The sequence below is a fragment of the Triticum dicoccoides genome, chromosome 3A (genome assembly GCF_002162155.2).
Source record: "Triticum dicoccoides isolate Atlit2015 ecotype Zavitan chromosome 3A, WEW_v2.0, whole genome shotgun sequence".
In the NCBI taxonomy this organism is placed as follows: Eukaryota; Viridiplantae; Streptophyta; class Magnoliopsida; order Poales; family Poaceae; genus Triticum; species Triticum dicoccoides.
In genome coordinates, this window is record NC_041384.1 from 455,483,266 (window position 1) to 455,496,875 (window position 13,610).

The following is a 13,610-nucleotide window of genomic DNA, read 5'->3' on the forward strand; positions in this document are numbered from 1 at the left end:
ATCTAGAAATGACACTAGAGCAAGAAGTTGTGACAGAACCTCTAACAGGAAGAGTATGAGAACATACGGAACGGGAGCAGATGCACCGGTCTTGGGGTTGTCCTCGCCAGCCATGTCGTCGAGGAGGTTGTCAACGCCGGGGAAGTAGTCATCGGAGTCCGGGGCGTCTGTGACGAAGAAGTCAGTAGTCACGCTGAGGCTCCCCAAAAACCTTATCACCCTTCTCCCGTACATGATCACCCTTCTCCCGTACATGACTCAAAAGGTGCGGTTTCGGAGGAGAACAGGATGCGACGGGAGGTGAAGCAACAGAGGGAGACGAAGCGAGGCTTGGCTCATTCCCGCAACCCGCGGCGCGTCGTGACGAGGCGGGCGGCGGAGGAGGAGCGCGCATGGATGTCCCTCTTGTTCTCATGCTCATACAAGTGGGAAAAGAGCCTCCCTTATAAGGAGGTTCAACTCCCACTAAACTAGCAGTATGGGACTAAACTTTACTAGTATCCCTTGTCTTGCACAAATGGGCTAAGTGGGTCTCTAGGATTTATTTAGGAATTTCTGAAATAGTTATTGAACTGTCCTAAAATAGACTAAATTACAACAATTACAATTTGCACACCACCAGTCTAAACATCTCTTAATCAACTTTATTGAGTTGAATTTGAAACATATTGTTCTTTGCTCCTTTAGTCCTTGGGTAGCACTTCACTGTTCAGCTCATTGACTGCCATCCCATTGAGTCGTGCAGATGCAGCAGCAAGCCGCAGACAAAAACACTGATCCGTGGCACGCCGCGCGCGCAGCACAGGAGCAGCACGAAGGGCATCAACATAGGTGGCGTACAAAAGCGGCCATTCCTGGATTTAGCAGCAGCAGGTGGCGTAGGCGTGGTTGGAAATCGGAGCCTCGATGGAACGGGCATAAACGGAAGAACAAGTTTGGAAAAGTGAGACTTGGGATGAAGAACCATAATTTCAATTGCCATAAAAGCAAGAAACGCAGTTTGGAGAAGGAGAGACGAGTGTGCAAGGCTGACATCGCGTCATTCCATTTAGACTGGCCACAATATGAGTAATTTCAGCAGTAACTTTAAGTCCAACTTAACAAATTTATCTATGTGGCAATGAGTTAATGAAAAGAGAGGTGGTTCTAGTAACTTAGCTAGTTACTGTAACATCACATGTCCCAATGCAGTATGAGTCTATAACCTAATAAATGGAGCTTTGCATGACACCACACCTATATCACTACCCATTATGAAGATAGTAATATAGTCTAGTGATATGTGTATATTATTAATGTATGTTACTCTTCAATGTGGCTTGTCTTAGGCTGGGCCGATGCTCAGTATACCAATAAAGAAAAAAAATCACTTTTGGAAGTGGGGGTCGCAACCCCCTTTGGCCTCCACGAGGCTCCGCCAATGCGTACACCGTAACCGGCAGTCGCTCCCTGATTCCCAGAAACCCCATTCGCCCCTTCCTCCGCCCACCACCACCACCAGTCCACCACCACACCACGAAGGCCCTATGCCCCGAGGCAGCTCGCAGCGGTGCACCGCCTCCGGGCCGCCGGCCTCGATGGTCTCCGCCTCCGCCTCCGAGGACGAACTCGCCCTCCTCACCGGCCCGCAGCTCGTGATCCACCTCACCAAGACCCACCGCAGAGCCGACTTCGATGCGGTTTCGCGCATCCTCGCCGCGCGGGACCGCGAGAGGGCCACTCTCGAGGCGAATCTGGCGGCTGCGGAGGCCGAACTCGAGGCAGCGAGGGCGCGCTTGGTGGGGGTCGACGAGGTGCACTCCAACCTAAAGGCCGCGCTCAGGGAGCTCAAAGCACAGGAGGAGAAGAAAAAGGCGCTAGCCGGCGCGTACCACCGGCCGCGGGACGAGACCGACGAGATGGCGTTCGTGCCCGGTGACGCCGCCCCAGAAGCGGTGCATCGGGACGAGGGGCGCGTCAAGGAGGCCAAGGAAGGGGAGGGGAACGACGACGACGACATTATTGACCTGTGCAGCGACGGGGAGGAAGGGGATAGGACGGCGGTGGCCGGCGAGATGGAAATGGAAGGGGACGAAGATGGGGATGACAAAGTGCCGCTGAGCCAGCGCTTCAAGCGACTACGGCGAGCCGAGCCCGGTGAGTTGGAATCGGGGAAGGGAGATGGACAGGGGCAAATCGATTCTGTCAGTACTCTGGGGAATGATCAGCAGAAATCTTCGTTTGTAAAGATGGAGGAGCAGATGACAAGAACCGGGAAGATGGCCTGTATGCCCGAGGCTTCAAAGGTGGCAGCTTCCGTGCAGGAGAGTGTAGTTGTGAAATCAGAAAAGTTTGATGATGAGATGCCCAGGACAGTGCTGCTTCCTTCTCCGGGGCTTCTTAGCAAGAGCCCTCTACAGAAGGGTCCTTCCAAGAGTGACTATTGTAAAGCCGGAACTGGCGAAAAAGAAGGCTCATTTGATGGTGTTCCAGCTACTGGAGTCAGTCAGCTATTGAAGGGGGATGCAAAAATGAACAAGACACCAATGGTTGAATCATCGGACAAATGTGGCAACAAGGTCATTGGTGCTGAAAAATGTTCACCTCTATTAAGACCGAGTGAGGAACGGATGATGTCGAGGGTTGGAGTTCCATTTGAACCTTGCAATGGCAACAACAAGTATGTCCAGGTAAAGAGGGAGGCGGGCTCGTTGCCTTCAACAATTACCAGTGAGTGGGACTCTGAAGGACATCTGTGTAGTTCAGTTTGCAATCATGTGGAGATAGCTATGCAAGCTCTCTGTGCTCTTTATCGCCAAAGGAAGTTAGCAATGGGGGATGCAAGAGAGGAATCCAGGTGCGTTAAAAGTTGAATTTGCTGAAAGTTTAAACAAAACAAAATTATATATTGTTGCATATCTTGTGTATATCAATCATCACTGTTTTTGTTTAGCCCATGCTAGTAATAAACCTTAAATCATTTCAAATTGTGTTAAGTTGTAGAAATCATAAACATTTGGTAATCAATTGTATTGTAGAATCAGAACTGACGTTGAGTTTGGTTTAGCCTGGTAGATCGTCATTATTGTATCTAAATAGATAGCATTTGGTGGTTCTTCATGACTTTACCTAAATAGATCACATCCGATAGTGTATACCTGTAATTCCCATTTCCTTACACGGAAAAATAATTCATTTTATCTCTTCCGGTATTAATCGATTCTTTGGATCACAACCTCTGACGAGCCCTTGAGACACTGTAAGTCCACTTAAACATCCGAGGCTAATGAATTGGTTCATACAGACATACACCCCTAGCAAATTGGTTCCTGAACCGATACATATTTGATCACATTCACAAATTCCGAATCAAGACCACCATACATGAATACTGAAGGTACGTACCCGTGTGGATGCTATAAAATGACAAGAGTTATCAAGATATACCTTGAACCATGCAGAAACTAACTTAATTGTGATCTGCATGCTTGTGCGTAAATTTAAGTATGATGGTTGTTCCGAGGATGGGCATAGCGCATGCTTGTAACAAGTTCGTGCAAGAAAGAAAGAGAAAGGAATTAGGTCTGGATCACTGGACGTCCCCTGCAATAAGGCGGCGATAGCAAACTCATTGTAGTTAACAATAGCCGTGCCCTACAATCGATGTTATTCCTATTTTGTTTCCTCTGTGAAAAACTGCTCAAGTTTAATTATGCGTGCTTACTGATCTTATATCAACGATCGGGGTCCTGAACATATACAAGAGATACAGCGGCAATCTGCTAGACAGCGATCAGAGCCTTAATAATCCTGTGTGATACAATATCATCTACAAACAATTTATTGGCTCAGCCAACGACTGGTAGAGCAGCCACATCTAATATGCGGACCACCAATTGTTTCACTGATCCAAATGGTGATGCACTGTACTAATCCAATATCAGTATAAACATCAACTTCTGCACAACCGGCCCATTACAAATGGCTGAGCAATCAGCTTGATATATTTCTGTACTTCTAGATATAGTCAACTCGATTAATTCTGTGTACTGATCTAATAACACGTACAAATAACCAGCCGGGTAAGGTTCTGATCTTTATTTTCTTTTAAGCAATCAACCGCTTGGTCCTGGTCCAAACTTCCTTTTATTTTCATATACAAGCAGAAATGACATATCTGGTCTAAATACGCTGTTTTTGCATATTTCGTAAGTTATGCATGCCAATGTAAGTTCAATGAAATTAAAAAAAAATGAAGATGATTTAAAACATTTCCTCGCAAGCACTGTGCTAGTTTAAGTAATAATACACACCAGTTGTTGATATATATCGATGCTTTGTAATCATCTTGTCAAGTATTCTTGACCAATAAATTGTTTAGTACTCCCTCTGTGCATTAATATAAGACGTTTTTTAGACTTTTTTCTCAATGCACAGTTTATAAATATCCTAAAAGTAGATAGTTGTTGAAGGAATTTAACCATTCTTCTATATGGTGAATTTCATTAGTTTTTTGTTTTGTTTTTTGGTAAGCAAGAGATGGGTTTTGTTTTCTGCAGAATCAAGGAGACATAATCAATTAAATAAGAGGCCACAGAATAAAAGCTGATATTGATACCAATATTTATTTTACTTTGTACTAGTAGTATATTACAAGGTCCACTATTGTCCAATGTTTCTTTTGAAAATGAAAATAAAAATAATGCTTGGTAGTCAATCTTGTATTGCCTTTGTGCAATTCGCATCAGCACATAAGATATTAGAGGGCAACATCTTACATCTTTGAACTTTGTACTCTGTCTTCTATGTGATGTATTCAGCTTCAGCAGGTTGGTTTGAAAATATGTTAACTCAGTAAAAACTTTAAGGCCTCCTTTGGTTTGGAGGAATTTCATAGGAATTCTAGAGGATAGGATTCTTATATGATTTTTTCCTTTAGAGCCCTTTGGTTCATAGGAATGGATTCCTATTCCTACATAGGATTGGTTCCTATCCTCCACATTTCATAGGAAAATAAAAATGAGCCTAGACTCAATGGAAAAAATCCTTTGGTGTCAACCAAATGACATCTTGTTTCCTATTCCTATTCATAGGATTTGAGATACATGTCATCTCATTTCCTACAAGATTCCTATTCCTACGATAATCCTATCCTATGAACCAAAAGAGGCCTAAAGGTTAAGTTCAACATCACTTACCCAGTAGGGAAGTCACTTGAGCAAAAAAATAATAATAATAAATTGGCTTTTAATTTGGTCACATCACTCAGCGCAATCTTAAGATTTGATTTTAAATTTTGCAACTAGGTTCTGAAGCCAAGTTGCAATCTTAAATTTTGAATTTTGTAGTGTTTTTTCCCCACAAATGTCTTTTAGTATGTGATTTTAGGTTGAAATTTGGCAAGTCGATGGCCCTGAATTTACTCGTGCAATATTGTTGTTATCCCACCCATACGTGTGAAAGCATCCCAGTTAAACAAGTACATATCGTGGTATATGTCTATGAATGCAATTTTAAATGCTGCAAAGCATCACTAGAATAAGGCATTTCAGGTAGAATTTCCGTGTTATTTGTCTGTGCAACCATTCACTTCTATAAAACCATTGACTGCCATTTTTAATATAACATGAGTAGGTGATTGCTGTATACCACCTTGATATATGCAGTGCATTTTTCTTAGTAACACTATATGCATGTGATGCTTAAGTGCTGTTTGATGACACCGATATCTGAAACTATACTTGTTTCTGCTGTTCACTTCAGGGCACGTACCTTGGCGGAATTTCTTTTGGATGGTGATCTGCAGGGACCAATGAGAAGAACTGTTGCGGAACTAGAGAATCATGATGCGACAAATCCACTTTTTCTTATCCAAGTAACAATCAGTTGCTCTGGGCAGTTGTATGATATTTTCAGGAAGAAAGAAGATCCATACTTCTGTTGACGACAACGAAGCAGTAAGTACGTGGATAAGATGCAGACTCCATAACTTGTCATGGAAGAGGGGCATATTTTGTTGTGATGCAGGTGGTACCGAAACCAAACAGTATGGATTAGAGTGATCCTAATTAGGAGTAGTTCCTCGTTGAACCATGGTTTGAACCCGTTGATGAAGAAGCATCGACATGGCGGCTCTCATGTCGAACTTTGTTTTCTGCTAGGATTTGAATTGCTGATGCCGGGGTGCATCTCTTTTGTACAGTATGATGTAGTCATGTGACTCCCTTGCAGGGGTGTTCTATGAATCCTCTGATCTGCGAATCATTACCATTATAAGATGCGTTGATGTGGACCCTGTGCATTTCTTCTTGATGGTCGTCTCTCTGCTTGCTCAAATTCGTCCCAGCTCGCATGTTTTACTCTAATCTTTTCAGTTGGCTTGGGAGCCGTATGGGTCCTTTTTGCAGTTCGAGACTTTCAGGTTTCAGTCTAGTGTGCCATGCCATGGCACCTCGACAGGAAGGAAGGATCACGAGCCCGTAGTTGAACCTTTCCGTCCACAACGCCCCTCGATTTCTGGTCAACAAATTCGCGGTCACATACACAGTCTTCCTCTGCCTGATGATACTACTAATACAGCCATCTGGTCAAGGCGGTGCTCTCTGTCATTGCCATCTACCACATCACCTTGCCAGTCCTTTTGGCTGAGGTGTCGAAGAGGATCGATGCCCTAAGACATGTGTTTATTTGGGCGGGTTGCGATAAGGTCACCAAGGAAAATGCAAGGTTAACTGGAAACGAGTGAGCCAAAGATTATGAGAGGTCTCGGAGTTTTTGACTTGAACACAAGTTCGCCACTGCTCTCCACCTCCGATGGCTTTGGTTTGATTGGTCTGAGCCATCCAAGCCTTGGCGCGGTTAGGGTATCCCTACGGCATGTGATGATAGAGATAGAGACCTCTTCGCGACGGCTAATAAAGTCTAGCTGGGAATGACGCGAAGGCAAAATTTTGGGAGTTACCTTGGCTTGACGGTTTGAGGCCAAGGGATATCATGCAAAAGAATATTTGATATTTCTAGAAAGAAGAGTAGCACGGTGTAAAAGGCTCTACATGATAACTTTTAGGTTTTCCAAATTGACATGACAGATGACATTACTATTGACAACATTCAGGAGTTCACCACCCTTTGAGAGATGTTGGATGGTGTATTCTTGACCATGAAATAGATGATACGATCACGTGAAAGTTTATGGATAATGACCTTCCCTTGACGTCCTCGGCCTACAAGATGCAATTCGAGGGGATCACTATCACACCTTTGCTAAAGACCGTTTGGGAGGTATGAGCACTCCAAAATGTAAGTCCTTCGCTTGGTTGATCATCCACAATAGATTTTGGACGGCTGATAGGCTCCACCATAGGGGGTGGCAAATTACAGTTTGTGCCCCCTTCGCAACCAAGTTCAAGAAACATCGCCCCACCTTCTTTTCCAATGTTGCAACACGATTTTGTTTGAAACGCGGTCAAGGTGCAGATTGGGCTTGGTGAAATCATGACTAATGAATGGTCGACTATGGTCGCGTTGGAAGATTGGTGGACCAATATTGCCCTCAAAAAATCTTCAAATCGGAAAGCAATGACCTCCCTCATGATGCTTATAGCCTAGGATGTTTGGAAAGAGCTTAACGCTAGGGTCTTCCGGAACACATCTACCCCAACTACGACCATTGTTGACAAAATCCTTGAGGCGGCGAGGTTGTGGGTGATTTACAGGCGCTAGGGGGCTTGGGTACGGTGTTGTTTTACCTTGCGGGTAATGGTTTTATTTTCGCTACTTTGTCGCTGTTGTCTGGACCCTCTTCCCCTTTTTTTTCAACTGGACCCCTCTTCTCCTTGATCAATGAAATGGAAAAACTTTTGCCTCGTTTCATCAAAGGAAAATAATATAAAGTATAGCGACCGTTTATCCAATCCAGGTAGAGATGGGAGGATCTGTGAGTCCCACTTTTTAGGGTAGAGGATCTGATAGTACTGATTACAGGTCAAAACGTTACTATGCCTGAATCTATCCAAGCCAACGAGGAGCAAGGCTGGCCACTCCCATTTATGCACGAGCTCCCCTATTTCTGATCAAGGCTATATAAATCCGGGTCTCGCCGAAATTCATGCGAGCACAACAGAAACGCCAGCCTCTTCTCTTGTGCCTGCCTCCCCTTCCTCTCCTGATCTCCAGAGCGAGAGGGAGGGGGATCTAGATTCTAGATAGAAGCTCCAAACCCGGCCGTTTCGGTTATCCAGAGAGACCAGAGGACATGGCGTCAATCCCCAGAGCGTCGTCCCTTGTCGCCATGGCCATCGTCGTCGTGCTCGCCTCCGTGGCCAGCGCCCAGGGCCCCGCCCCGGCACCCGCGATGGTTAGTGTTTTCTTCCTCTCCTTGTCCTCTCCTCGTGCGTGCGTGTGATGCTTATTAGTGATTTGCTTGGTTTTGTGGATCAATGTTGGCAGGAACGAGCGTGGACCAAGGGATCGCGTACGTGCTCATGTTCGTGGCGCTCGCCCTCACCTACCTCATCCACCCGCTGGACGCCGCCTCCGCCTACAGGCTCCTCTGAACCGAGCTCCCCCTCTTCTGTAACTCGACGCCGCCGTGTGTGTAATCAGTTCATCCAGCTTAATCGTTCGTTCCGGAAACCAGGATTGTAGTCCATGTAGTTTCTTCTTTCTAGCTTCTCAGTTGGAGATTTGCGAGTGAGGAAAATGATGCCGATTCCTTTACTTCTAGTTCTAGAGATGTAATGCAGTTATTCTCTGTCCGGAAATATCCCCGCAGAAGATAAAAGGGTGTGTCTAGGCCACATCTAGATGTGCCCTAATTATTGCACATCTAAATGAGTGAATCAAGCATAAAGAGGAAAAGAAAAAAAAGAAAAAGAAAATATCCACACGAATCTCGATGTAAGATCAATGACATAGATGTGCAATACTTATGGTATATTTAGATGTGCTTTAGCAAAACTGAAGATAAAAACACACACACTAGTGCATGCATAGATGCATGCTTGGCATGGTTATTTTGTCCCCTTTCGATCGCTGCGTCTTCTCATGCATTCGTCGACGCCGGCGGCGGCTGCTGTTCGGTGCTCCAAGGAGGGAACTTGTCATCCTTGTCCACACGCCCAGCGCCCTCGCCGGCAGCGTTACCGTCCCCGCCGGTAGGCCGCGACGATGGTGCCTGTCTTGCCCGATGCGGCGCTGATGGCGTGGTATGTAGACAACACACGCGTCGGGAATAGCTCGGCCGGCAGAACGAAGGTGGTGTTGTTGGGCCCCTAGTTTACGAAGAAGAACGTGAGCGCCTCCAGGATTGCGGAGAGGATGCGCTAGTGGTTCTTGAGGTATTTGTATTTGATGCCCGTCACCAGCAGGAACAGGGACATTATGAACAAACCAAGGAACTGGATCAAAGTACCAGGAATTAACATGGATGTTGGAAAATTTTAGCATGTGCTCCCTCTTACCTTTCCTTTTCACATGAGAGGTAAAAATGCATAACAGATCTGAGCTATTGATTTGATTAACTCTTACCTTTCATGTGTTTTCGAAAAAAAATGCCCCCGGGCTCTCCATCTCTTGATGCACACAATCATTTTATTAAAAATCCATGTTCAACACGAAGTCTCTAACAATAATATGAATCTCAAAAAATAAATTTGCCACAACCAGCGAAAATAGAGTAAGATGACTAAACACCTATTTTATTATTGGACCGTCATTCAAACCGATTGTAAGTATCCCATGTAACCATCTCTCATCGGTTGCACCCAATATCCATATGCTCCTTGTGGTCCACATGACTGAGTGACGGCCACATATGGATCCAAGTAGAGCTTTGAAGATAACCTGCAAAAAATTGATCATGGTTTGTCTGTTAAAGACAACATCGCTCCGACAATTTTAAATGGCTCAAAGTAAAGCACATACTCCAACTCGTATATGTGCCATGGTCTTGGGCTCTATCCCATTTAACCAAGTCCCAAATAAATGTGAGAATGCAACGGGCAGAACAATGCTAAAAGAAACATGAATTGTTCGTCACAATAACTTAGCAAGTGGGCATTGGAGAAAAAGATGCCCTATTGTTTTGTCGTTATCACGAAAGCAACATCTTTTAATTCCTTCCCAACTACGCTTGGTCAAGTTATTTTTTTTAAAATCACTCCTTTATACATAAACCACATAAACACCTTGATTTTCAATGGCACCTTAATTTCCAGATGCGGATCTACCTCAAGACATGCCCCGTGTTAATCAAGTCTATATACATAGATTTAACCGAGAACACTTCTAACACGGACAACTTTTAAAGTAAGGAGTCTGCTGCATCAGATAGGTTAACCTACATTAACCTGCGCACGAGATGCAGCCATCTATCGCATCTTTAACCCACTAACAATCGTCTGAACTGAATGTTAAGAGGAACCGATCCCAACACTGTAGCAACAGAAACCTCTTTCTGTTGTGCAATGTTATATAAGAAAGGGTAATGCAAGGCTAGTAGAATCTCGCCCAACCAGGTGTCCTCCCAAAACCTAGTAGCATGTCCATTCCCTACAATAAACTTGCTCCTGTTAAACAAGGCAACCTTTGTCCTCATAAGCCCCTTCCAAAAATGCAAGTCGGACGATGTGTCGTGACTTGAGCCAGCGTTTTAGAATGTAAATATTTATTACGCAACAGTTGAATCCATATTCTGTCCCTCTCTGCCGCCAATCTGTGTAGCCATTTGCTAAGTAAGCACTTCTTTTTAACTTCAAAATTTTCAATACCCAAGCCACCTTGATCCTTCGGTTACAGATAATGTCCCATTTGGCTAACCTATTTAGTTTTGTTTTCGTCGATTTGCCAAAAAAATGAGATCGATAAAAATCCAATCTTTTCCGATAAAAATCCAATCTTTTCCGTACGCCTACGGTACTTCAAATAAGGAAAGGAGGAACATCGGCATGCTCGTGAGCATCGGATTTATAAGAACCAACCTCCCTCCATAAGATAAGAGTTTGCCTTCCAGCAACTCAAATTCTTTTCAAACCGATCTTCGATGCATTTCCACTCTTTATTAGTGAGTTTGTGATGATGAATCGGGATCCCCAGGTAAGTAAAAGGTAATGAACCTAGCTCACACCCGAACAACTGTTTATAGTTATCCTATTCTTCTTTGACTTGACGCGTCCAAAACAGAACAACTCACTCTTATTAAAATTGATCTTCAGTCCGAAAAGTTGTTCAAAAAAGCATAAAACTAATTTCATGTTTCTTGCCTTTGCTAGGTCATGTTCCATGAAAATAATGGTGTCATCTGCATAATGTAGAATGGATACCCCACCATCCACTAAATATGGGATAAGACCACCTACCTTGTTGTCCTCTTTTGCTCTGCTAACAAGAACGGCTAAAATATCAACGACAGCATTAAAAAGGATAGGAGACATCAGATCTCCCTCTCTCAATCCTTTTTGCATCTGGAAGTAATGGTCGATATCGTCATTAACCTTGATTCTAGCGCTGCCTTCCTGTACAAAGGATTCGACCTGCTTTCTCCAAGCCGGATCAAACCCTTTCATACGCAAAGCTTGCCGGAAGAATGGCCACTTCACTTTATCATAAGCCTATCAAAATCCACTTTGAAGACCACTCCATCAAGTTTCTTCGAATGGATTTCATGCAATGTTTCATGTAGAACGACCACTCCCTCGAGAATGTGTCGTCTAGGCATGAAGGTAGTTTGAGTTGGTTGAACCATAAAGTGTGCAATATGTGTCAAGTGATTCTTACCAACTTTAGTGAAAAGATGGGGTAAGAGGAAGCATGCTAAAATTACTCATGTTTAAATGTGTAAGTGTAACCAACCAAGTCGGTCTAGTGATTCAAATTCAATAGTATATATGGATTGTTTATGAGTGTATCCATGCATATACCTTCCCGTCTTGTTGATGAGGGCGACTATGTACCTGGCAGTCTCCGGCATCTTCATCCGCTAGTAGAAGGTCGCCACCGTCGGGACCGCCCCGAGCATCAGCACGATGCACCACATGTAGTTCGCCGAGGGCTCTCTTTCCACGAGTGCAGGGTCGTAGTGGAGGAAAAGGCCTGAGACGATCATGGACACAAGCCCTGCGAATATGATGTCGACGTCCTGCATGGCGAATACAATGGCGATGAATACGCGACGGGTCTTCTTGTTGGGGTACTCAGACATGATGATGGTTGACAACAACGGGTAGTCCCACCGATGCCGAAGCCAAGCCAAAAGAGGAAGAGGCACATCGTGCCAATGACGGCGCCAGACTTGTTCGCCCCCCCCCCCCCAGACATACAATAGCTCCGCATCTAACTATGGCCTTCATATGGTACATCGGGTGTGGCCGAAATCACTGTTCTAACCTCAAACGCAAAGGTTGGCATGATATGACGCGTCTGGAGTTTTTTTCTTGAGATCTGACTTTTTTTGGTCATGTCAACATCCCTGCAGTTTTGGCTATATGGGAAACACCACGTTCAATGGCGTTTCAACCCTTGACCCAAGACGCCATAGGATTAGGGTTATGGGTATGGCTACGATTTGGGACATTTTCAATCTGGACCTTCAATTTGAACTGAATCCAGGCGATTTGACTTGCTGCCACTATTTTGAAGGCATTGTGGAGTATGAAGAGGTCCCTGTCTTGTGCTACCACAAGCAAAACCCAAAGAAATCGGTTACCTTTGAAGGCAACTTCACTGGTAGGAGGTTATGGATGTGTTGAAACTGTAAGGAAATTTCCTTACATTTTGCCCTCTGTCTATGTGCTGAAAATGCTCGTTGTTAATTTTGATGTTAATTATTTGCAGAGATAGAAATTTAGATACCGTTAGTTAAATCATAGTTTTTGTAAACTGAACAAAGTGCTCTGTGTCCATGGGCACATAGACAGTAATGAATTATGTGCAGTTTTTTATGCACATAAATTGTAGTTCATAGTTAAATTTGTGCGTTATGTCCATGATTTCTTGGTGCTTACAGTGTGTTTATTGCATTCAAGATATCATTCATAGTTAAAACATATGTTAATTTTTTGTGCATGTGTATATCAATTGTGTTGGGTAACGTAGTAATTTCAAAAAAAATTCCTACACACACGCAGGTTCATGGTGATGCATAGCAACGAGAGGGGAGAGTGTCGTCCACGTACCCTCGTAGACCGTTAAGCGGAAGTGTTATGACAACGCAGTTGGTGTAGTCGTACGTCTTCATGATCGACCGATCCTTAGTACCGAACGTACGGCACCTCCGCGTTCAGCTCGGTGACGTCCCGCGAACTCACGATCTAGTAGAGCTCGGGGAAGAGTTTCGGCAGCACGACGGTGTGGTGACGATGGTTATGAAGCTACCGCAGCAGGGCTTCGCCTAAACATCGCTACAGTATGACCAAGGTGGATTATGGTGGAGGGAGGCACCACACACGGCTGGAGAGATCTCTATAATCAACTTGTGTGTCTAGAGGTGCCCCCTTGCCCCCGTATATAAAGGAGCAACGGGGGGGAGAGGCGGCCGGCCAGGAGGAGGCGCGCCAGGAGGAGTCCTACTCCCACCGGGAGTAGGACTCCCTCCTTTCCTAGTTGGAGTAGGAGAAGGGGGAAGGAGGAGGAAG

General features: G+C 44.6%; 1 protein-coding gene and 1 long non-coding RNA gene across 2 annotated transcripts; both read left to right on the forward strand.

Annotated features, from left to right (window-relative positions):
- Window positions 1-1,422: 1,422 nt before the first annotated feature.
- On the forward strand, window positions 1,423-6,280 carry LOC119268539. Its single transcript, XM_037550199.1, has 2 exons — window positions 1,423-2,836; window positions 5,743-6,280. Exons 1-2 carry the CDS (start codon window positions 1,527-1,529, stop codon window positions 5,921-5,923), a joined length of 1,491 nt encoding a protein of 496 aa, XP_037406096.1. The 5' UTR covers window positions 1,423-1,526; the 3' UTR covers window positions 5,924-6,280.
- Window positions 6,281-7,996: 1,716 nt separating this feature from the next.
- LOC119271625 lies at window positions 7,997-8,606 on the forward strand. The gene is made up of 2 exons (XR_005134644.1): window positions 7,997-8,335; window positions 8,428-8,606. It is a non-coding gene; the product is annotated as an uncharacterized LOC119271625 (long non-coding RNA).
- The last annotated feature ends 5,004 nt before the right edge of the window (window positions 8,607-13,610 follow it).

What these genes read in the sequence shown, in the direction of transcription:
- LOC119268539 (XM_037550199.1), top strand. Translation starts at nt 1,527, where the DNA reads ATGCCCCGAGGCAGCTCGCAGCGGTGCACCGCCTCCGGGCCGCCGGCC. An exon ending in GATGCAAGAGAGGAATCCAG is followed by an intron (nt 2,837 to 5,742) that starts GTGCGTTAAAAG and finishes TGTTCACTTCAG; the next exon opens with GGCACGTACCTTGGCGGAAT.